Here is a 23,688-nt window from a genome sequence, read left to right as displayed (position 1 = left end):
ACCAGGGGAGGGGGAGGGGGAGGGATGTTTACGGGGACAGAGTTTCAGTTTTACAAGGATGAAGAGTTACAGAGATGGATGGTGGGGATGGTTGCTAACACTGTCAGTGTACTTCATACCAGGGAACTGTACACTTAAAACTGGTTAAAATGTTAAATTTTATGTTACGTATATTTTAACACATGTACAACAGGTAATAATCTCCACCTTCACCCATTTTCCCACCAGGTACGTACATTCCCAATCTCGGGGCAGACCTGGAGTCATGGGCTGGCTTCCTGGAGCCTCTAGTCTGGACACCGATCGAACAGTCACACGCATCCTTGCACACTCACGTGCTCTTAAATGGAGCTACGCGGTGAACTCCGAGCTGGCCTGGGCCCACTCCATCAGGTGGTGTGAGGTGAGGAGGGCACACGGTGCCCCAGTCCCTCTGGTCCTCGAGTTCCAGGGCAGCAGGGCGGCCCCTGTCGGCTGGGGGCCGTGGTCAGAGGAATTCAGGGACAGGAAGAGGACCCAGCGGGGACTCCACGGGGACTGACTCAGCCACACTGCAGTGTGTGTGCATCTGACATCAGCTCTGCCTGCAGCCCCCGACCCTCCACAGGTGAGGGGTGACAGCCTCCACCCCCACCCCGGACCTCCCACCTGGTCCTCCCTTGACCAGGCTCACCTGGACCGGGAATTGACTCTCCCAGCCGGCTGAGGTGACTAGTGGTGACCAGGGTGGTGGCCACAGGTAGTCCGTCCTACCTGTCCTGGACTATTTCCTCTTCATGAAGCACCGACTTTGAACCTGGGCCAGAATTCCGGAGTCTTGAGCACAAGCTTCGTGTCCCCAGAAGTCAAACGGGGAGCTGGTTCATCAGGACACGGCGCACGTGGAGAGATGGAGCGCGGGAGCAGGCGGCCGGGGCGGAGCGCCGGGTGCAGACTGGACAGGCACCACGGGCAGCAGCTTCCTCTGCCCCACCCCCGAGCCCCGAGTCCCAGGGGGCGGGGCACGGCCTGAGAACGGAGCACCTTGCTGGAGGAAAAGCCGCAGACGTGCTGCCACCCTCACTTGACCCCCACTCCCTCTGGTTTCTCTGTTGCTTCTGTAAGTTCCACGCTGGCTGTCCCTCGAGGTCACCCCTCTGGATCCAGATGAAGCACCAGGGTCAGGCATCCCTGCAGGCGGGACAGCACTGCCCCCGTGTGGCCGACTGGCGCTAGACCAATCAGGTGCGGCCTTGGCGGAAAGGAGTCAGCTTGCTGCACGCCCGCCTGGGCAGGGGCTCGGGGCTCGGGACGGAACCCCCAGACCTTAAGCCCATCTGCTGCTCGTGCCTTCCAGGGACGCAGCCACGTCCCCACCCACTCCTCAACGTGCGTCCACTGGTTCAGGCCACAGACTCCACTGCGGGTCTGTGCAGTGTGTATCTCTACCACACCCCTGACTGTACCTGTGTACCACCCACCTCTATCTGTGCCACACACCCGAGTACGTCTGCGCCTCTCACCCGAGTATATCTGTACCACACACAATCAGACCTTTCTTTACATTCTGCATCTCCCCTTCCCCTCACTTCCCTGAATCAAGGAAGGCACCTAATCACACATGCACCATCCCCTGCCCAAGGCTGACATGCGTTTGAGAGCAGGCCTCTCAGGGTCTGCGCTGTCAGGCCCCCAGTGATCCTCGGAGATTAAACTGTGTACTGGGCAGGTTCCGCACTGAAGCCATGAATTGCCGTCGCCTGAGACCAGCTTGAGGGGTTCCAGCTTCCTGGGAATCCGGGATGAACCCAGAGCCCAAGGTGCCACAGGTGCAGGATGGGGGAAGGGGTGGACGGGAAAGCCAGCAGTGGAGGGCGGGGCTCCCACGTCACAGGGGGCAGGGTCCACAGAGGCTGGACACCTGCCGCCCTCACTCTGAGCCTGGGGTGTCTGCAGGCCAGAGCTCGGGGACCGATGAGCACAGTGCCTCCCAGGGGGAGGGGCCCCCGCTATGCACAGCTCCGCCTAATGGGGGACAGGGAGACAGGCTAAGGGGCGGTTTGGGCTGAGGCAGTGGGGCACCAGCTGGAAGAGTCCACCTGGGCACCTGGAGGTCCCAGGCCTCACGGAGTCAGGAATTTGGGGACTGACCTCACTGGAGTACAACTTGGGATCGTGGGCTGCTGTCCTCACAAGTGTGTTGAAGTAGAGAGGCACCCAAATGGAAAGGCGTGGAGATCCTCAGAGACCCCCTTGGACCCTCCTCCATGAGCTCAAAAGGCCAGTCTGAGCCACACAGATTCTTTACCTCGACCCCAGTCGTGTGGTGACATTCCTTGTAATCAGACACCACAGATAAGAAACCCACAGCCCCCAGGCTCCATCCCCAACCAGCACAGGTCCCCCAAAACAGACCCCACGGATACCCAACTTCTGATGCCCCAGACCCATTTATAGATCACTGCCACCCACCCAGAATCCCAACGTCCTCACAGCCCCCGCCCCAAATCCTGGTTTGGGGAAGCACACTTAAAGGGTGAGGGGACAGAAGGAGCCTAAAGCGATTCCGTGTGGGCAGGCACAGTGCCCACCACGTGGGGGGCTGACCGCATCCCTCCTTCTGCTTTCATGTGTGAAAAACCGTAATTAACAGTCGATCAGAGGGCACAGAGGTGCATCATTAGTAAGTGAAGGAAAACCCATTCCCTTCTAAATCAAATTTGGGTTTGTATTTTCCAAAGAAGTTTCACGAAATGCAAACCACCTCCTGTCATAGTGGATGGATGAACCTCGGGACTTCCACGAGCAGAGCCAGGGTGCACCCAGAAGGTGCCGGACCCCTCGGAGCCCCAGGTGAGCAGAGCTGAGGCGGGTGGGGACAAGGGCACGTGTGCTTTATTGCTGACGCTGCACGTTCAAATGAATACAATAAACCCCTTTAAAAAGGAAGGCACGTGAGCAGCCTCCGGTGCAAGCTCCGTAGTATTTAAAATTCCTATTGGCTAATAAAGTATTTCCACTCTAGAACTGGAGCTATCTAGAAGAGCACATGATTTTTTGAGTTTTTTGCAAGCTGAGTACCTGTAACATCATTGTATCGTACCTCATGGCACAATTAAACAGCCTCAAATCAAATGTGTGTATCTAAGTAATGATATAGCTACTGTTACAATTGCAAAACATTAACCAGCTTATCCACATATGTACAGTTGGGTCCCCAAATGGTAATCATATAAAATTTAAAGGAGGAACAGTATCTAACGCATCTGTGTACCATTCCATTACAGGTAAGAGATTTGGCATTTTCAGTCTTTTCTTCCGTAAGTCCCGTCAGTATCCGCAAGAGACGAGTGTCATACAATGCTGAAGACCATGGAAAGATACTGCTCGTATGACACCTGAATCCAGCCGTCCTGGTCCGTGTCATAGCGTCTGAATATATCTGTCAACCTCTGAGGAAAAAACAACAGGTGTTTAGATCTAATACTTATCAAACAGAAGGAACCAACTGTACTGGTAAAAGGGCATTCAGGAACCCAACTGCAGAAGCATTCACGTCTCTGCCCGCAGAGGGGCACGGGCGAGGTGCCCTTGACCACCCTCAAGAGCCAGGCCGGTCCACCCAGGAGATGCAGGACAGCAGCGCGTAGGCGGGTGGGCCGCCAGCCCAGCTCCACTACGCACCGCGGCCCTGGGTCCTGGCGGAGCCCTCTGGCCCCAGAACCTGGCCTCCCAAGTCCCTGGTGGTGAGCCTGGGTCCTCCCTTCCCACTCGAAGGCTGTCCTCCTGGGGGGCCTCCCTGAAGGCTCACCTCTGCTCTGGCCACTTGCCGCTCAGGACAAAGGGAAACCAGCCCCCACCGGGCTCCTCCTCTAGAACCTGCCGCCCAACAGGGGAAGCCCAGCGCCGGGCCAGAAGGGCAGGATGACCTCGTGCCAGCCCAGGACGCTGGCTGACGCCCAGCCGCCCTCCCCGCTCAGGGCCCGCCCGCCCACCTCCTGTCTGACCACACCCCCAGGGCGCCACCTCAGTCTGTTCACAGGCCTGGCCGCCCGAGAGCAGGGACGGTTAGGTAAGCGCCACTCCCAATGACAGATGCTGGGCAACCATGGCAGGCTCCGAAGAATCCTCCTGACGGAAGACAGTGCCCCAGGCTCGCGGTGACCTTGGTGGTCGCCTATCCACCTGCCCAGGGGCCGAGAGCAAGGCTGCAGCCTGGCCCGTGAGCCGTGTCCCCTGCACCTCAGTCTCTCCAGTTCCACCCCTCTCCTGTGCTGGGCAGGCTGACGGCCAACAGCATACGGGCTGACACAGGTGACAGTCCACACGGGCGTCAGCCACAGAAACCACCAGCGGCAGTAACCTCCCACCGGGAGACCGATGGGTGATTTCCCTTTCTTTACACTTAACTGTCTTTTCCCAAGATTTCTACAAGTTTCCACGTTGCTTTGTAGAAAACAATTTTCAAAAAGCCTTTTTCTTTTTGGAAAGAGGCAGATGAGAAGAAAACGCTTTTGAGGGCTTTTGAGGATTTTTTACACGTGGCCTGCAGCTTAGCCTTTCCTTTTCGATTCCCCACCTCTGTCCAGCGTTTCGGCTCCTTCTCCAAGGCTGGGAGGGAGCAGGGCAGCAGCAGGCTTCCAGCATGGCCCAGAGGCAATGACCAGCTGCGGGCAGCCTCCCGGCTGGCCTGAGCTCAGCTCACAGACGAGCAGAGGCGCCACGTGAACTCCTCAGGGGACTCAGATCCTGCTACTCTGGGGGCTGAATGCTGCCACGTGATGACCCTTTCTTAGGCAGAGATATAAGGCTGAGGTGGTCACTTATGGGACATAACCTCAGATGAAAATCCTAAGCCCACAACAATCCAGACGCAGATCCTACTGAGAGACTTTCACACTATACCTGTTCCTAACGTGTACCGACAACACTGCAAACATGTAATCCTGCCTCACCAGACACCGAGACGGAGAGACAGGGTAGGGTAAGGCTCTCCGCTTTTCAGAGACGTGAGGCTTAAATGCTCTCCACGTCACTGAGGGACAGGGACTGCTGGGCCCAGATTCCCCGGGAAAGAAATCAGGATAGCAGACCAGGCAGAGAAACTTCACTTACTGAAGTATCACTTTAACAGGGAAAAAACCTGAAAATGCTTCCCCAAATTCCAAATTATACTGATAACCTCACGCCTAGCACACCCCTCTGTGGATTCTAAAACCAACAAGATGTAACCTCGATTTGAATGCGAAGTGCCAGGGTATCTTTCGGGGATAGGTTCTACTGAAATACTTACGGAAAACACATTCGCTTCCCATAAATGGAATTGTGACAGAATTAAGAGGGAGGGTGTCACAGAGTCTTATGTAGACTTGGCCATGAGTTGATAACTGCTGAATCTAAATAATGGGCACATGGGTTCATTATACTGTTGTCTCTGCTATTTTTTTTTTTGCGGTACGTGGTCCTCTTACCGCCGCGGCCTCTCCCGTTGCAGAGCACAGGCTCCGGGAGCGCAGGCTCAGCGGCCATGGCTCATGGGTCCAGCTGCTCTGCGGCATGTGGGATCTTCCCAGACCGGGGCACGAACCCGTGTCCCCTGCCTCGGCAGGCGGACTCTCAACCACTGCGCCACCAGGGAAGCCCTTTTTTTTTTTTTTTTTTTTTTTTTGAGATTTGTCAAAAAAGAAAAAGTTTTGCAAGACATGAGGGTTTATACCAATTCACTGCATTTCTAAAGCTTAACTCTACGGGCCTTGGCTCCCCACCTAGAAACAGGAGCAGGGCCTGTGCGGGAACAGCCAGCGTGGGTGCGAGCGCTCGTGCCCTCCATCCTAGGGGGGGCTCCCCTGGGTGCTTTGTCCAGGCCTGCACTTACTTCTCTCCTGGGTAAGGCAGGGAGGCCGCAAAAGGATCTGCAGAAGCACTGCAGGGAACCGCGAGGCGGTGGTCACTGTGATCGCCAGCCCTGCCAGACACTGTTTCTAACACCCGAACAGGGCCCCCTGTGCTCAGGGCACGGCTCCGAGCTTAGGAGCCAGCAGCGCACACGACAGCAGCTTACCCAATTCTCATAATAAGACACACCAAAATAGCAGGGTATGTATGCAAAGAGCCCACTGGATCCCCTCCAGAAGGACAGCTCCCGGTGCTTCCAGGGCAGGAGGGGCCCTGCTGTCTGCACCTCTGTCTAACAGAACGACCAGCTACTCCTCCAAACAGCACGCTAACTTCTGTAAGTTCCGGAACCAGTTTCCGTGTCTGACTCCTGCTCGCCTGCTTCGTCGTCCCGTCCCTTCCCACAGTCGGCGCCTGCGGGCCCCGCGCAGCCGGTACCTGCAAGACGATGCAGCCCTGGATGAAGTCGTCAAAGGCGATCTGCCCCCGTCCTTGTCTGTCGAACTTCCGAATGAGGGTGTCGTGAAACTGGTCAGAGAGCCGGTACCCTGGAGGAGGAGAGCAGAGTCAGCACCCACGCTCCCTCCCCAGACCCCAGGCTCTCCCTCCCGAGAGAACACAGCATGGGCCCCAGGGGACATGGGCCCCAGGGATCCCCGGCTGCAAGCGCACAGCAACACACTGAGAGCCTGGTGGCCGCGATGCAGTGCCGGCCCCGCCCCGAGGGACTCACTCAGAGACCGGCAGCCCCTTCCTGGACGGGCCGGAGTAACCCAGTCACCAGTTCACACCAACCCCAGTGCCGTGCCCCTCGCCCCTCGCGGTCTTCTGGACCCTGTGGAGTTAGCCTCCTTAACCGCCCTTTATTGTTGAATTTTACTACTGTATTAACTTAATGGCGAAGCTGTGAATAACTGGGCTGCCCTGGGTTACTCATTGCTGGAGGAGGCTTCGCAAGCTAAGACCTCGTGGGGAGGTTGACTGACGGCCCCTCCCCCGCCTCAATCAGCTCACTGACGTCAGGACAGGAGGTCAGGACAGGAGGCCGTGAGGAGTAAGGCGGCCTCACACAGACTGAAGCCCTCCAAGGGTCACCCAGGTGACTCCACCTTCAGCTTGCTGGGCGTCCTGGAAGGCCTCCAGCAAGGACGCCCCGGGGCGGCTCTAAGCCCTTCCCCTTCCTTCCCTCCTAACTTCACCACCTGTGTGACCGTGGTTTCCTTACTTATTCAGGAGACAAGATCCAGATGCCAACATATTTTTACTGGTTTTCAGTCTCGCTGGAATCTTTGCAAGGATATGTACACCTACTGTCTGAGTGAACGTTACAGTTAATTACCTGCACGAGCACTTCATCACTCTACTGAAAGAGTCACACATGCAAACACGTGCCAGTACTTTCCAGAGTGGTCAGCGCGCTCTATGCGCCCTGTGACTTAAATCCAGGGCCCCTGCCCTGCAGCTGAGTAGAAGACAGGACCCCAACTCAGAAAAGAGCGACGGGCGGGTGCTGGATGGGCGCCCCCTCACGCCCGGTACCGGTGCCTGTGGCCCAGAGAGACAGAGGCCCGGCTGGTGAGGGTGAGCCTGGGACACGGTGACAGGGCAGTGCCCGCCCAAGCCATCGCTGTGCAATGGTTTCCTGCCCAGGCTGGGAAAGGACACACGAGATGGTGACAAAGACACAGCAGCAGGGAGAGCAGAGCTCCAGAATCAGACAGGGCTCCACTGGCCGCTGGGACTCTCGGGCCTCTGGGCCCGTTCCTCCCTCCAAAACCCAAGACGTGAACCCCCCTCAGCAGACCATTTTAGGGTGGAAACCCTGCTGGCCCCTCACTGTGTGTCCCCCGGCCCCGCTGCTGCAGTTCCAGGGCACAGATGCCCAGTGGAGGGAACAAGCCCTTCCTTCCTGAGAACCAGCGACCTCCACTGGGCATCCAACGCCTGCTCTCAGCACCGGGAGAAAAGCCAGACGCCAGTCAGTAACCATGGCAAAGGACAGACCCGGATCAGGGCACCACCCGTGTCTACACGGAGCCAACGGCACCAAGAAAGGGGCGGAGGCTGCCGGAGACCTGATGGGGCCTAACTCAGCCGACCCGGCTGTAAACACACTGCTAACGTGGTCAGGGGAGCCAAAGGCTGGGGCTCCAGGGATGAAGTGACAGGGTGCCGGCTCGGACTCCTCAGCATGAAAAGGGGGGCAGAGCAAATGCAGCAGGAAGATGGAAAGTGGTTGAAAGCGAGCAAGGAGGAAGTGAAGGTTCACTACACTCTCGTGAAATAAATTCCTTATAAAAACCACACTGGCCTTGAGCTGCCAGGGGCTGGGTGCGGGACGGGGTCGTTTGCTGGGGATGGGGCTGTCAGCCTCCCCCCTACACACAAGCAGAGTATGAGGCCCAGGCCTTACGCACCTTATTTCCAGGCCTCTGCACCTGGCATGTAGCACATACTAGGAATAAGAGCCTAAATGATGAACAGGTGCGCTGGTCAGTCACAGCCCCGCCAGGGCAGCCTGAGACCCTGTGTGGCACTAGCAGAGATCAGGGGACACCTTAGGGCTTGACCTCCCCCCGCACCCCCGACTCCCTCACGCATCTGCTGGGCTACGCACAGCCCCCAAGCTGGGCTGACAGACGCTTGTTCTTAGGAGTGAAACCAAAACAGGAAATTTCACTCCTGGGGCACATTTCCTAACAGTTACTAACAAGTAACCTGCGAAAGGATGGCAATGCTCCTTGTGTGGACGAAAAGGCTCCAGAGAAGGCCCTAGGAAATGGCGGACCAATCACAGGCAGAAACTTTTTGGAATAACTGAAGAAATGCTGCAACCGGATATTTACTTTTTCCAGGAAAAGCTGGAAGTCAGGAAGGATCTCGGCTGTGCCCAGCTCGACGGGGCCTGTCGGCTCGTGACCTTGAGGGACCACCGCGGACCTACCACGGCCACAAACGTCCCAGGTCTGACCGGGGCTTGTCGACCTCAGCGTTTCCAACATGAGCTCCCAGGACGCGAGGGTCACCGGCACTAAGTCAAAAGAGGGCTCCGGGGCCTGACGAGGTTAGAAACACTGTGTTCGGGGACACCTGAGGTCACCAGTCTGGAAGCTAAGTCACAGGGTCCAGGGTCCAGCCGGCCAGGCCTCCAGCTCCCTCCTGCCCAGGACTGCTCTGCGGGGGCCACCTCCCTCCCAGCCCCCACCTGAGGCACAGCAAGGTCAGCTGCGTTCCAAGTTTCAATTCAGAGAACCTGAGGTCAATGTCCTGCCCAAAGCCTGAACCACGCGTGGCAGGCTCACAACACAAGCTTCCTGTTGGGTCCCAGAGCTTCTAAAGCAAGAAAGAGAAACCGAGAGGACAGCCATAAAGCACACGCCCAGAGAAAGAGAGGGGGAGGGCAGAAGCACCTTAATAGCCACAAGAACCAAAATGTACTTTATGTTATTAAACACTGAACCAGTCGGAATAAAGCACATTGTAATCTACCAGAAGGGCCCTGCGAACAGAGGGCCCAGTGAATGTCAAACAAGCCAGAATGTTGGTGTAACGAACACAGTCCTCCCTCCATAAATGACAAATCCCAAGTTCCCCTCAGGCCCACGTGGGCGCTGGACCAGAAGGCCCGCTGGCGTGCTCTGGAAGGCACCACGTGAACATTGCTCACAGCACGGCACACACTCAGGCTGGCACGCGTGTGGCTCGCGTGCTGACATGCACTTGAGAATGGGAGCTTCCACACTCAGGCCTACGCTCCGCGCAACTCACGGGCTCGTCCCCTGTGGGCACTGCGCCTTCTTTCTGTGTATTTTCACGTCAGGAAATATAAATAGCCCTACACTGTTTTCTTTTGACTCGTTCACTTTAAACTGTTTCAGAAGCCACATTCTCAATGTGCCTGTGACATCACTCCACTTCACAAAAGACAAACTACTGCATAGCCCTTATCTCATTTTGGATGAAAAACCGTATAGAAGCCTCCAAGTCAAATATCAGCCTTCACGATGTAAGTAACAGGAAAATATAAAACCGTGTGATGTAAACAAAGATTTCACAGACTGCTTTCAAAATCATTAAGTTAAACGAAGTAACAAGATAAACTTTATGGCCCTGGCTCCAAAATGAAACAGCTACGCAGTCAAGGCAAGTGTTTTACCAAAACCTGAGAGGGCTTGCTTGAGCTCGTTCTTGTCGATCATGCCCGAGTTGTCCCGGTCGTAGGTGCGGAAGACGTTCTGCCAGTCCGTGATGTACTTCCAGACGCCAGTGAACTCGCTGAAGTTCACGCCGGCCTTGTTCTCTCTGTCAAACATGGCTGAGACGGAAGGGCGTGAATCAGCAAGAACCTAGAGCAGAGGCGCGCCCACACCCCCCGGCGGGCCTGGCTCCTCCGGGACCCAGCCTGGTGTTCGGCCAGCGGGTCCCCAGGTGCTGGCGGTGACCCAGCCACAGCCCTAAATCGTGCTAGGTGGGCATGAGGCGTGCGAGCCAAACACCCTGGTGGAGCCACAATAAAAACGCTTTACACTGAAGGAGGTTCCTCAAAAGCATGACGGCGGCAGGGCGCACCCGCGCTCAGGAAGGAACTGGAGCCGCAGTGCAGAGCCGTCGAGGGGCCCACCCCAACCCTCCCAGCTCCGGGTCCCATTCCTGGAGCCTCCCCCTGTCCCCCAGCGGACCCGAGTCCCGAGTGGGGGCTCAGAAGAGTCCTCGGGCGAGGGAGGCCTCTACTCCGATGAGAACAGGACTATTGGCTTTAGATTTTTTTAGTAAGGCCTGCCTTTCACCGAGAAAAAAATCAGCCTGACTCCAGGTCCAAATAAGAAAAAACTTCTAACTACATTTACATACAGCTGCAGGCACAATGGATAAAAACTCAGTGTGAAACACTGCTACAGAGAGAGTAAGACACAGTTTGGTCTCTTTTCAGGTCATCTGAGTGTTCTTGGTTTGGCCACAAGCACATTCCACTTCAGAGACATTTCACATGAGAACTCGCACGCTTCCTCTAGTCAACAGGCATGCAAGACGTGACTGCGTGTGAAACTAAGTATGTGAGATCATTAGACTGAGAAAGGAAGGACGGGTTGGACAGTCAACTCCAAGTAAAGACTCAGTGAAGGGCCAGGGCGGGTGGCAGTTCCGGAAGAGAAATCAGCTCAGAAGCACAGGCAGGATGGTGTTGCCCCTACTTACATATGATTGACCGGACAGTCACTGGATTAAACGGAGTCCAGGTGCCTGAAACGAAGAGCAGACATTAAGAAAGAGAAGAAACTCTGAATCCCCAGTTGTAACCCCAGAAGCCAGAGAAAATAAGTAATTAGCTTTCAACATCAAGACCCTACAGCCACGGTTCGTTCTCCGCAGGGGACGCCGCCCCCAGGACGATGGGTCTGTCAGGTCCTATCCACACTGCCCGGGGAATCGCTCAGGTCCAGCCAGACATTCAAAGCTGCTCAGGAAGACCTGCACCTGGAAGCTCACTCATGTTCACTTTATAACCAAGAGATGCTATTTTAATACTCACTGAACTTCCCAGGGCCACAGCACCAGGTAAGCTGAGAAGATGGCACTTAGCTGTGCTAAGAACGTCACCAGCTACCACTTCAGAAAATCCCACCCCAAGGGCACCACCGCTCCCAGGACCGGGGCAGCTGCACACGTCGTGCAGCGACCCTGCTGGAAAGCACACCGTGAAACCATGCTTTACATTTTTCTCCTAAAATGACAGTCTGGGCAGCATACTATTTTCTCTGGAATTGTGAAAAGGCAGGACACACTGTTCCACAATTCACTGCAGAGCAGTAAAGGGGATGTTACCGAATATCTGTCATAAAGGACCTGCTGACACTGATGGATTTGACGACTGAGAACCATTTATCCACTGTGATGATGGACTGCTCACCAGGTACCCTTATGCCCAAGGATCTGTTTCCAGAGTGATCTGCACCTTTACCAATTTTTATACTCACTAAAAACAACGTAAAAACATTTTTATGGGGCGGGAGAGCAGCGTCTCTCCCCATCCCCCCATTCTTCCCTCTCTACAGACGGTTTCAGCTCTGGGTGGCAGAGTCCCATCCCCTGGCCACACACGAGGCAGCACCCTTCCTGCCTGGCCGCGACCACTGGGCTCCGAGCACGTCCCCGACCTGGCCCACACGCGCTTCTCCCGACGCCCAGCATGGCCCCCCAAACACACGCACACCTTCACCTCAACCCCTGCCTCTCCTTACACCTCCGTTTATACGAGGCTTCCTCAGAGGAGCCCTCCTGAGCGCCCCGCACCCAGGCCCCTCGGTCACTGCATCTGCTCCAGCGGCGCCCTGAGCCTGGCCCGCAGCGGGGACCCCTGGGCACTGGTGCGCATCTCTGCAGACTTTACAGGCGTTTGGGGGAGGGCAGGCAGGAGGATGTATATAAAGGTATCAGAAAAGGTCAGCATCGTTGGAAACCAGTGTACAAAGAAACCGTGCTACAGAGAAGCCGAGAGAGAGGGGGACTCCATGTGCACAGAAGGGTGTCGCTTCTTCACCGTTCCTGACTTTCTAGCTGCCCTGGCTGGTGTTTCCACAGGAGATAACCCACCAGGACCAGGAGCCCGAGAAACCAAACGCAGCGGCTGGACTCCTTCCCGCCTTCCCTCCGCCTCGGACGCAGGCTGTGACCTGAGAGCCCTCGATGACCGCCCCGCTGAGCGGCCTGCGCCCACTGCCCATCCCGGCTGTGAGCGGGGCTGCGCCCCGGCCACGCTGGCCAATGACTCGGCCGAACGCGTCTTCCACAGAAGCGACACGAGTAAGACAGTCAGATGGTGATGCAAACACAGGCACTTTGCGCGGTGAGGGCCAGGCAGAGGGAGGTGTGGACCGGAGGAACCGGCAGCCGAGCTGGAGGGCCGTGAGGCTCAGGAGAGTGGCAGGTCACCCCGGGCTGAGTCAGGGGTGGAGAGGAGACCCGCAGGCTGTCCAGCTTGGGAGGCGGAGGCAGGCTCCTGGTGCCTCCCCTGGCCCGCCCTCGTTACCCAAACGGGGCCTGACTCTCCAGGGAAACCAAGGGATAATCACAATAGCCAACAGTTAATTGACTGTTTAGCTCATGGCAAGCCCCGTGGCCTGGTTCTCAGACTAAACATCAAAGCTTCACAGCCCCTAGTGAGGGCAACATTTAGTATTCCAGTTATACGAAGTGTTAAACACACTGGAGCGTCGGCCTGAAAATCTGCAGTTTTCTGTAAGAAAATGCACTGCAATGTGGACAAGCATGTCTAACAGAGCCTACTGGAAATACAGGGTACACCGAGCAGCGAGATTCCCTTCAGTGCCAGTGACCCTCACCCGGATTTTCCAGGCCAGCCCCAACTGCAAACATTCCCAGTAAACAACATGTCTAGGAATGTCACAACCAGCAGCTTGCAAAAGATTTCCTGTCAGACTTTTACTTAGAAATACAATATATGGTCCCTGTTCCTGTAAGTCTTGCCTCAATTTCATCTGAAAAGACCAAAGAAAACAGAAACATACACAGTATTTTCCATGTAAACTGAGTACACATAACTTTTTTCACCCATAATTTGGGTGCGAGTGGGTCGCAGCTCCGTTGAGAGGTGGGTCAACATCAGGACACTTAGCACTTTCCCCTGTAACCGTCAAGCACACAGATGATTTAAAGAATTTATATCTGATCCCTTCTCAAATGAGAAAAAACCCCGCTCTGCTCTGTGATAGTATATTCTGTTTTTTTGCTCTCCAGAGGGTTTTCTTTCTTGAAATTGCAACCTGTTACCACAAACTTGGACTTCAGTGAGAGATAACGGGCTAAGTCGTCATGGCATCCAGCAAACGCACACTGAAATACCTGTTCATCTGGAATCTTTGGGGGAAAAAAACAGACTTTTTTTTACAGCACCACTGGCGATCTCCTTCCACTTTACTGCATCAGATCTGGGACTCCCAGCCCTTCTGGGCATTTCTTCCCGCAAGCGGAGCCAAGTAGGAAGGGGTGAGAGCAGTTCTACGGGCTCGCATGGAATCGGCCAGGACACCGGTGCCTCTTCAGGGTCACGAACTCTGTATCCCACCAGTCACCTTCAACTACAGCCTCAAAGAGCCACGACTGGAAATACGGCCTTTCAAAAGGCCATCTGAACACCATCGATAGCCATAACAACACCTACAGGTTTCGAGCTGATAAATGCCACTTCCAGAAACTCGTTCTATGAAATCACCACAGTATTTACATCGAAGAAAATCAGAAACAACCTAAGTGTCTTACAGTGAAACTGTACACTCAGTTCTGATAGATGAGTGATGTCTCCGGTTCTGTACCAGGCGATGTGGGACCTGGTGGACATGGGCTGGGCCCGAGGCGGAGGGGCTAAGCCTCCGGTTGTCCCGGAGTGTGATCTGCCCAAGGCCGAGGTCGTGGAATAAAGCCAACCCTGTCTTCCTCTGCTTCCACCTGAAACCCTGCTGCACACGTTTCTGGGACGAGCAGATACAACAGGCTGTGTTGGGGGCCTCCAAGACCACCCCCAGGCTTGATGACTCGCTAGGACTCACAAAACTCAGTCAGTTTATTACAGCAAGAGACATAGAGTAAAATCAGCAGAGGGAAAAGGCATGGGGAAAAATCTGGGGGGACCAGGCACCCGCTTCCCGGGGAGTTGCACAGGGTGCCCCTAATCCTCCACCGAAAGCTGAGACCACATCTCGCATGTGCTGTCAACCAGGGAAGCTCCAGGCAGCGAGGGAGCACGTGCCTGCCGCAGCTGCAGTGCAAGCATGAGCCACCCAGGCAGGGGGGCAGCAAGTTCCAGGAGGCGGCCAGCAGCCATGCAGCAGGCCCTCCTCGGGGACACGCAGCTCTGAGCACAGCAGGTGCAGGGTGAAGAAGGTAAGCCCCAGACCCTCCGCTGCCTCACAGGCCGGGCCTATGACGGAGTGACAGTGAGGTGACCCGATGGGCAGTCGGCAGGGAACTGTCGGCTTATGTGGTCTGATCTCTCACTGCTAGTCAATATGGGATCCCCAGAAGAGCTGAAATCTATTTTGCTAAAAATACCTCTAAAAGAATATATGACTTATTATTATGTAAAGTCCAGCTGAAAAACGCCTCCTCAAAATACATCAATATGTTATGTCAATGTAAACCTACAGAAGCACAAAAAAAGAGGCTTGAGCAAAATTAATTTCCTATAATTCCAAGGAACAATGCTAAAGTAAATATTTAAAAAAAAAGTACCTAGCTGAAGACAGTTTGTGACATGTCATTTCAAACAGCAGGCAAGACAGTCCTGTCTCTATTCACACCTCTTAACCGAGCAGTCATTCTCAGACGCGCTCCGGGGAGACAAGCTGCATAAAGGACTCAGTGTACAAGACCCACGAGTACTTCTTCAGGGCGGTTTCAGCTGGATTTTAACAGAGCGCATCTGAGGCACAGATCTCACTGCAGAGAGAAACCATGCTACTTTGAACCTCCAGTTTTCCCACCAGTAATAAGCTAATTAAACTGATTTCCTGAAATAGCTTAATATTCTAGTCCTAATATGAAAAAAGAAGCCCAATCCTGGGGGAGAAATCAAAAGTCAAAAATAACTCCAATCGTATCAGCTACGGGAATTCGAGGACAGTGAAGAGAACTGACTTGTGTCCATCCTTTGGTGACAGAGGTGACACGACACGACTGCAAACAAGAGACCAGCTCGACCAGCTTCCTCCAAAAGCTGATGCCCGGTAGGCAGAGACTGCTGCAAAACGACTCCAGAGGAGCCAGGAGGAGGAAAACGGCAGCATCCAGGAAAGGAAGGTGCCGCGGGTGCCTCGAGGAAAGGCAGGTATCCTGGGTGGGAGGAGCAGAGCCCGGCAAGCGGTGGGAGCCACGGGGCACCTGTGCGTCCGGGGGCGCCAACAGGAAGACACAGGTGGGACGGCACAGGGGTGGGGCGAGCACCTAGCGGTGCAGGCACACACCCGGATTCTGGTCCCGCTCTCAGCCTGAGGGCTCACCGCGCGCGCTGAGGCTGTGGAAGGACAAGAGATCTGTACCCAGGGCCAAAGGGAACGTACAAGATATTCACGGCACAGCAAAAGAAAGCAGACTCTGGTCATGTTGGATGAGAGGAGAAAAGCATACGAAAGTTAGGGGTCTCAGACTATCAGTAAAATTCACCTCTTCAAATTCTAAGCTCATGGGACTGGCGAGCCAGAAATTTAATTTAAAATTTTTAGCAGCTAATTTGAAGAGAAAATGTGACTGGTTACAAGACAAACAAAACAAGACAGAACAGCCATCACAGTTGCTCCACACAAGAGGCACCACACCCCCAGGGAGGAGTGAGGCGGCCACGGGTGGGGGGGGGGGGGAAGGGGGGCTGCCACGCCCGTCCCGCTCAGGGCTAGGCTACTACCCGCTTCACGGGGCAAGTTCTTACATCGCCCCAACAGAAGCTGAGGGAATCCCTCAGGGCAAATCAAGAAAAGTGACTCTACAGGGCCGCTGTGAGACGGTCCTGATACACACTTTTCGGTGGGCTTAAACCAGGTACCGATTTCAAAGCATCTTAGGAATGGAGGGCTGAACATCCTGTGGGCAATTCTGTTAAAATTCTCCAGCAGGTTCCTGATTCAAGGGCAGAGAACCATCTGCTTTAACAACCAGCTCAACTGGAAGCAGTACCGACTCCCCCTAGGGAAAATATTACCTGTGTTCACCTGTAAATACCAATCCACCAGCAGTAACAAAGGGAACATCCGTGGTGTGCGCCACGCGCAGGGCTGTGAGGCAGCGTCCGCCTGCCACACCACCAGCTGCTCCCACTAGGCAAGGTGAGCCTTTCAACATCTTCATTACCTCTTAAAGTCAACCCCCTTCTGGCTTAAATGGCACACCTTTGGACGGCACCACAAACGTAAGAATCAGAAAAGACAGTGGCATCTGAGGGGTTAAAAAAAGGGCCACACAGCCAGGTATTTATGGAATCAAGGTCTTCAGCAGTACCTCCACGGATCAATCATGCTGAAGCCAGCAACAAGGCGACTCCACGGTGAGCTCCCAGCACCAGCACCAATAGCTGTAACCCCCTCTCACCCATGTCTGAATGACTAGCACCCCCCACTGAGAAGCCCACCTCCCCGCGATCCGGCTGTCAGAGCCTCCAGTATCCTCAGTCGCTTCCCTATCGGTGTCTCTGGGGCCTTGATGCCCCTCTCCAGAGGAGTCACAAGACGCAGTCACCTGCGAAATTCAACAGCCCTCGACAAACCTGAAGGATGTCTGCTGTACAAAGCCGGGCTCCCTGCGCTCCTGAAGCCGACACCCCAGCCTCCATTTCTCAGGCTTTCCCCATGTCCTCCATGCAGGTGCCCCACCCGCTCGGCAAGGACTCAGAGCGGCACTGACACAACCACCGGGAAACCACCCGACAAAACAAGATGAGATGATAACCAGAGATGATTGATAACTAAGTCTTAGTGATTCGGGAAATAACTTAAGAAGAAAGTGATTCACTACGGGTGGTCAGACTTGCGGTTCACAAGTCCAGACGGCCAGGTGCCACTCACCATTGGATAGCGCTTGTTGGAGTTCGTTGTCCGATATCACACCGCTCCTGTCTTTGTCGACCCTACAAAATTGAGGTCAGTTAAGATTCAAAGCGCAGGAAAAGCAAAGGAGGGCGAAAGCAAAGGTTTGACTCTGCAGTCAACCCTAAATTAGTTCTGGCCCTTCCTTCCCTGGGCCCTTCCCTTCGGCTGCTGGACCTCTTCCCATGACCCGCTGGGGAAAAAGGAAGCGTGCCTCCTTCGCTGTCCAGGCACGCTCCCTGCCGAAACCCAAGCTGCTTCTCCACTTTCTCAGGTCTCCCTCCCTCGGCCTGGCTGAATTCCACCTGCACCAGGTTTTCTCCTTTTCACAAGCAGGAAAAGATTCTCTCAGATAACTAAGTCGTTCCCTGATCATGAGTCACTCCACTTTGGGTCATTCGTTCGCTGGAAGGACGACCAGGGACGGAAGGCACTGCGGTGATGGTCACCTGCCCAACAGCCGCGGCCCGGCTTCTTTCCCGGTTGCTGGCATTTCAGCAGCCGGGGAAGAGTCTGCGTTTCTGCTCCCCTAAACAAGCATCCGTGGGAGACCCTCCGCCCCGGAGCAACTCCGGGCACCGGCTGTGAGGGGAGAGGGATGGAAGCCGAGCCCCAGGGCGAGCGGGCTGCGACCCTCGGCTGGCGGCTCTGCACCTTGGGAGGGGCCTGGGGACTGCGGGAGACAAGGCGGGGGGGCGGAGAGAAGGCCAAGGGTGGGGGGGACGGAGCAGGGGCCGGCGTGGGAGAGGCCGAGGGGGACTAGGAAGGGGGCCGGACAGGACGCCAAGGATGGAGGGCGGGGGGACGGAGCAAGGGACAGGGGCCTGGGGGCACCAGGAAGGAGGCCGGACTGGAGGCCGGGGTCACGGGGCGGGGGAAGGCCCGGGGCTGAGACCAAGAAGAACGCAGTGGAGGCCCGCAAGCGCCTGCGCGGCCGGCCGCACCTCTGGAAGACGTTCCACAGGAAGCTCTGGTCCGGCAGCGCGGCGCCCGCGGAAGGGCCAGCCCCGGGGCCCGGGCGGTACGGGTAGGCGGCCATGGGCCGAGGCGCGACTGGGCTGAAGCGCTCCTGGGACACGGACGGCTACGGGCGGCTCCACTTCCGCCTACGCCTAGACCGGGGCGGGGGCCCGGAGTCACGCCACTTCCGGGGCGGTCACGGGAGCGAGCGCAGCCAGTCCAGTCGCGGCCCTGTTGCCAGGCGACGCCCGTGCATCCGGCCAGCGTGTCTGGGTCCCTTGGGCACCGCGCAGCAGGTGGCCTAGGCCAGCGTACCCCTAGGGTCGCGGACGCGCGTTGGGAGCCGCTCCCCGCAGCGCAGAGTGGACATGAAGGGCGGAGGCGGTTCCCTCGAGCATGGTCCATTCTTGCACCAAGAAGGTCGTGGAAGGACTGTGATGGAGGGGAAGAACGCGCCCGACATTCTTGTTTTTCTGGACTTATCGCCCGCCCCCGCTCGCGCATCTCAGCGTCCCTGCGCCCCGCTTCCCAGGAGCACACGAAGCCCCCCCTCCGGCATCTGACAGCGCCCGCCGCTTCCCGGCTCGGCCTGCAGGTGCGTGGCCAAGCCCAAATAGCCCCTGCTGGCCATGGTGGGCGGCTAGCGTGTCCCTCTCGGCCAGTTGACGCCACCGCCTCCGTCTGGACACCGACTGCGCCGCAGCGCACCCCGCGCAGGGAAGCCCAGCTTCATTCAGGGCGCTCCCGCCGCCTTCCAGCCTCTCAGGATTTTGAGCTCCTGATCCAATCATGCTGACTCGTTTCATCCTCCTCCCCTACTTGGTTTGTGGAAGGGCCGAGCACCAAGGAAGCGCCTGACACTTCCTTCCTTGGACACGAATCCATTATTCAGCGCTTTGTCTCTGTATCTGACCCGCTGTTATTCTCCAGTTGTATTGTCCTCAGTTCCTTTTCTCCTCTAACCACCAGAGCATTCTCCAGTTGTATTGTCCTCAGTTCCTTTTCTCCTCTAACCACCAGAGCATATGCTGGAGATTTCTTTAAAACTCTTCAAAGAGATTAAGATACTCTGACTTGACACTCAGATTATTATTATACAAACCTCCACAATGTGGCTTTTTTCATGACTTAATGAATTCAAGTGTTTTCTAGTTTTATCCTCATAAAGCATTCACATCACTCGTTGACTAATCCTTTCTACAGTTTTCCACAGCTTTTTGATCTCTAGTTTCTGAAACCCATTTTTTCCTATCTCCCATCTCTGCCTCTTTTTTTGTTCTCTAGAAAGCTACAAAATTAGTAACTATGATTTTGCAACCCAATTTATAAGTTTTCCAGTACAGAGTGTACAGGGAAACTTCAGCAAGAAACTTCTCAGCGACTCCAGCTGGCCTCGGCTTCCCTCTCCTGACAGTGTCACGGGTTCCACCAACCCTTGATGGAGTCCAGCCTCGATTGCCGCAGCCAGCACCATCTGTGGGGCCCAGAAGTGCTCCGTTCTGCTTTCCGTTTAGTTCCAGGGGTAGGAAATGATTCATTCAAGGGAAGAAGCATTTACTGAATCTACCCTAGTGTTTAAATATTACTATGTGTAATCCTCACACCAGCACCTCGTGGCAAGGTATCAAGGTCCACATTTTACTGATGAGAAAACTATGCTGGTCTAAGGCCAAAGAGGCAAGAAGAGATTGTAGCCCAGGTCTGTGTAATTTTCCTGCACCATCTCACCGGTGGCAAGGCTGACTCTTGAAAGGGAGATCAATTTAGGAAACGAAGATTGAAACAAAAAAATCATCCCCCCCTAATGTATACCCCTGTATATGTACAAATGAGTCTAGGGTTCATCAGAGACTGGCCTGGTGCTTTTGCAACTAGGCAGCCTCGGTCACCTCACCCCTGATGCCTGAGAAACTGAGACTCTGAGAGGCTAATGGGAGTGCACACATGGGCCATGGCACCTGTGCTGTGCTCTAGGGCAGGGCTTAGCCTGCAGTCCTGGCCACAGACAGTTGCCATCTATTCTGGGCGCGGGGGGTGGGGGAGGTGTTACCTGGAGTCCTGACACCACCTTACAAAGATGTGCAGCAACAGTGGCGACCGCTTTCTGACAAGAGAAAAAGGCAGACTGTTTCCTGCCCCTGGTGCTGCTGACCCAGTCATTTAAAGTATTGATGTGCTTTTGCCACTATCTCCTCGCCTATCTTGGGATTCAGTTCCCTCCTAATCAGGTCTGTTCTAAGCTTTCCATTTATATAGTGCTTCTGCGTGGAGGAGAGGAGAAATGAACTGAAAGACAACACTCCCCTAATATTGGGCCAGCCTTTCCTTTGGTCTAATTTCTCTGAGCTAATTGGAAAATGCCTCTTATTATCCTTAGAATTTTTCTAAACATCGGCTCTAGACATAGGGTGCTAGCACTCCTAACACTTTTCAGTCCACCCTCTTCTTCATCTGTCTTTGGCACATAGTAGGCCCTCAATAAACATGTTAAATGAATGGACGACCAAGTACCTTATGTGCCCTTGTTCTGTCCTTTGTACACTTGTACACTTGTGCACACACACAATCTCGTGTTATCTGCCTCACCAGCTTCCCCTCTGAAGACACTCTGGCTCGTTACTTGTGTTTCTTTTCTTATCAGGACCACTCTGGCATTTGTACTGGAGACTTTTCCTTTTTCAGTCACTTTCCCCTTTTACAGCCTGGTGTGGAATTCCAGGCACAGGCTGACTGAGCCCTGCTCTCCCCTTCCTTTCCAACCAATACTCTTGCCAGAATTCAGATGAAAGCGAACGACCTTCCGGTTTTGTTTTTCCCTCTGGCTTCTTACTGAGTAGCTGTCAATTTACTGAACATAGGATGTTTAGCATAATGAGAAACTACCAAACATCTACACTAGCGTTGGCCCACAGCACTTCCAATGAAGGAACTGCTCTTTATCAGCCATCTAAGTGTGGCTACTGAGCACGTGAAGTGGATCATGGTGACTGGGGAGTGGAATTTTGATGAACTTAAATGTAAACAGCCACGTTGCTATGGCTGTTGCTATGGACAGTGCAGGTCTGAATATTTTACTGTATATCTTACCTTTCTGCTTCTTTTGATACATATTAGAAATTAGATCTCTCTGGGCAGTATTCTATTTTATGTTATTTTATTAAGATTTTTTTGATGTGGACCATTTTTAAAGTCTTTATTGAATTTGTTACAATGTAGCTTCTGTTTTATGTTTTGTTTTTTTTTTTTTTTTTTTTTTTTGCGGTACGTGGGCCTCTCACTGTTGTGGCCTCTCCCGTTGCGGAGCACAGGCTCCGGACGCGCAGGCTCAGCGGCCATGGCTCACGGGCCCAGCCGTTCCGCGGCATGTGGGATCTTCCCGGACCGGGGTACGAACCCATGTCCCCTGCATCGGCAGGCGGACTCTCAACCACTGCGCCACCAGGGAAGCCCTATGTTTTGTTTTTTTTGGCTGCGGGCCATGTGGGATCCTAGCTCCCTGACCAGGGATCGAACCCGCAACCCCTGCAATGGAAGGTGAAGTTTTAACCACTGGACCGCCAGGAAAGTCCCTCTGTTTTCTTTTTATCTTGACTCGTTTTTTTTTACTTCTCTGGTTCGTCAATTCCCCTAACACACGTGGGTTCATTTAGAAACCTTGAACACACATTTTATAAAACATTTCCAGTATGAAATATTCTGCCCGGTGTTTCCATACCTAGCGGAATTCCATAGGAACTTACATTTCCAGACTACCCACTCCCCAGTGGTTTTCTTAGTCTCAGAGTGTTCACGAAAATAGTTTGAAGGTTTGTTTTTGGCTCAGAAGTCGCAGACAGACATAAGGAAACCACCCCCATCCATTATTCCTTTGCAACGATCAGCCCTCCTGTTACCCTCCCTTGCTTCAGGGGTACCTGTGCTAGCTTTGAATTCCCTGTCCTAACACTTCAACGCTGCTCAAATGCCCAGGTTAACACTCCCACCTAGTTTACTAAATGCCCTGGCGTCTACTCCCTCATTATACCCACTGGCTGGAATGAAGCGGTCTGAGGCTGTCAGCAGTCTTTCCGCCAGTTATGTTCTCCTGAAAACTACCTCCTTCATATTTGTTAGGCCACAACACATTCCACGCAGGTGGTTTTCAACGTGTGGTCCCTGGACATGTTAGGAATGCAAATTCTCAGGCCCAATCCCAGAACCTACTGAGTCACAAGTTCTGGGGCAGGGCTGGGAATTCTTTACCGAGGTGATGTTGATGCACTAAAGTTTGAGAACCACTATATTAGGATTGCAAAATGGTGACCTTGAAATTCCATCATTCTTCAGTCATTCATCTGCGGAATTCCTCTGTAAAGTTCCCTGATCAACCAGGTTATCGTGAATTGTAGAAAAAAGGCAGGATAATCATTTCATCATCTTCCTTTAATTGTCCATTTTCAGTGTCAGGGTTAGTGCCCTAGTTACTTTCAAGAGTGACCAATTATATTTCTTGTTCAGTTACCTTTGGCTTTCTACAACTATCATTATGAATTTAGTTTTTAATATATTCCATCTGTTTCAATCAGATATGGCCATTGTTGTTTGAACTGGTAAACATCCAAAAACTTACCATCATACTCTCTCTGCAAAGCTGTGGGAAACAGGGACTGAGACACTGTGGTGGGAATGCAGAATGTCACAGCCCTTTTGAAGAGAACTTAACAGCATCTAAGAAAACGACAAGTGCATTTGCCCTCTGACCCAGCAACCCTACTTCTAGAAATCCACTTCTAAGAAACTGGCCAAGAAAATGACTTCACAGTTACTTACTGTGGCATCAACACAAATGTCCTGCCGGGGACAAGGTACGCTCGTGCAGTGGAGGAGGGCTCGGCCGTAGGATGAGTGACAAGGAAGGACCTCCAGGATATGCAGGCAAGGGGCAGGGCCGGCTGTCTAACACAACAGAAATACATACTTGCTTTCTGTTTTCTTAGGACACTGACTAGAAAGAAAAACAACAGTGGGTCCTGGGGAGGAGAGAGAGGAGAGCATGAGGGACAGCTAAGGAGGTGAGCTCTGAACACAACAGGCTTTGAAATCATGTCAATGCTTTACATATTTACAAACTTTAAATTTTTAAAGGCAATCCCTAAACTACAAAAATAGAATCTGAAATGAATGAACTCAATTGCCTCGGACTGGATTCTACAGAAGCTGACCCTGAGACAAGAACTCGGAAGGTGGCCCCAAGCAGCATCTGCATGGAGGTGGAAAAGGAAGTAAC

At 54.0% G+C, this 23,688-nt stretch overlaps 1 protein-coding gene across 3 annotated transcripts; it reads right to left on the bottom strand.

The window, feature by feature from the left end:
• Positions 1–2,690: 2,690 nt before the first annotated feature.
• Positions 2,691–18,522, bottom strand: PDCD6 (programmed cell death 6). 3 transcript variants are annotated; one of them, XM_065874470.1, is made up of 6 exons: positions 18,407–18,522; positions 17,442–17,503; positions 11,071–11,115; positions 10,031–10,189; positions 6,313–6,422; positions 2,691–3,431 (listed from the first exon to the last, which is right to left on the bottom strand). In XM_065874470.1, the coding sequence occupies exons 1-6, from the start codon at positions 18,499–18,501 to the stop codon at positions 3,333–3,335; spliced, it is 570 nt and encodes a 189-aa protein (XP_065730542.1). In that variant the 5' UTR covers positions 18,502–18,522; the 3' UTR covers positions 2,691–3,332. The 3 variants fall into 3 exon arrangements, with proteins under 3 accessions (XP_065730542.1, XP_065730543.1, XP_065730544.1); XM_065874471.1 differs by having other exon boundaries at positions 3,333–3,431; positions 10,037–10,189; positions 18,407–18,501; XM_065874472.1 differs by lacking the exons at positions 10,031–10,189; positions 11,071–11,115 and having other exon boundaries at positions 3,333–3,431; positions 18,407–18,501.
• Between the last annotated feature and the right edge of the window lie 5,166 nt (positions 18,523–23,688).

Source organism: Phocoena phocoena, chromosome 3, assembly GCF_963924675.1.
Source record: "Phocoena phocoena chromosome 3, mPhoPho1.1, whole genome shotgun sequence".
Lineage (NCBI taxonomy): Eukaryota > Metazoa > Chordata > Mammalia > Artiodactyla > Phocoenidae > Phocoena > Phocoena phocoena.
The sequence above is the reverse complement of the archived record's forward strand: the minus strand, read 5'-3'. Positions and strand labels throughout refer to the sequence as shown.

Excerpts from the sequence above, each read along its gene's own strand:
- PDCD6 (XM_065874470.1), bottom strand. The coding sequence starts at position 18,501 with ATGGCCGCCTACCCGTACCGCCCGGGCCCCGGGGCTGGCCCTTCCGCG. Across the intron at positions 11,116-17,441 it reads CCAACAAGCGCTATCCAATG|GCACCTGGACTCCGTTTAAT; the intron begins GTGAGTGGCACC and ends TCTTCGTTTCAG. Across the intron at positions 3,432-6,312 it reads AGGGCTGCATCGTCTTGCAG|AGGTTGACAGATATATTCAG; the intron begins GTACCGGCTGCG and ends TTTTTTCCTCAG.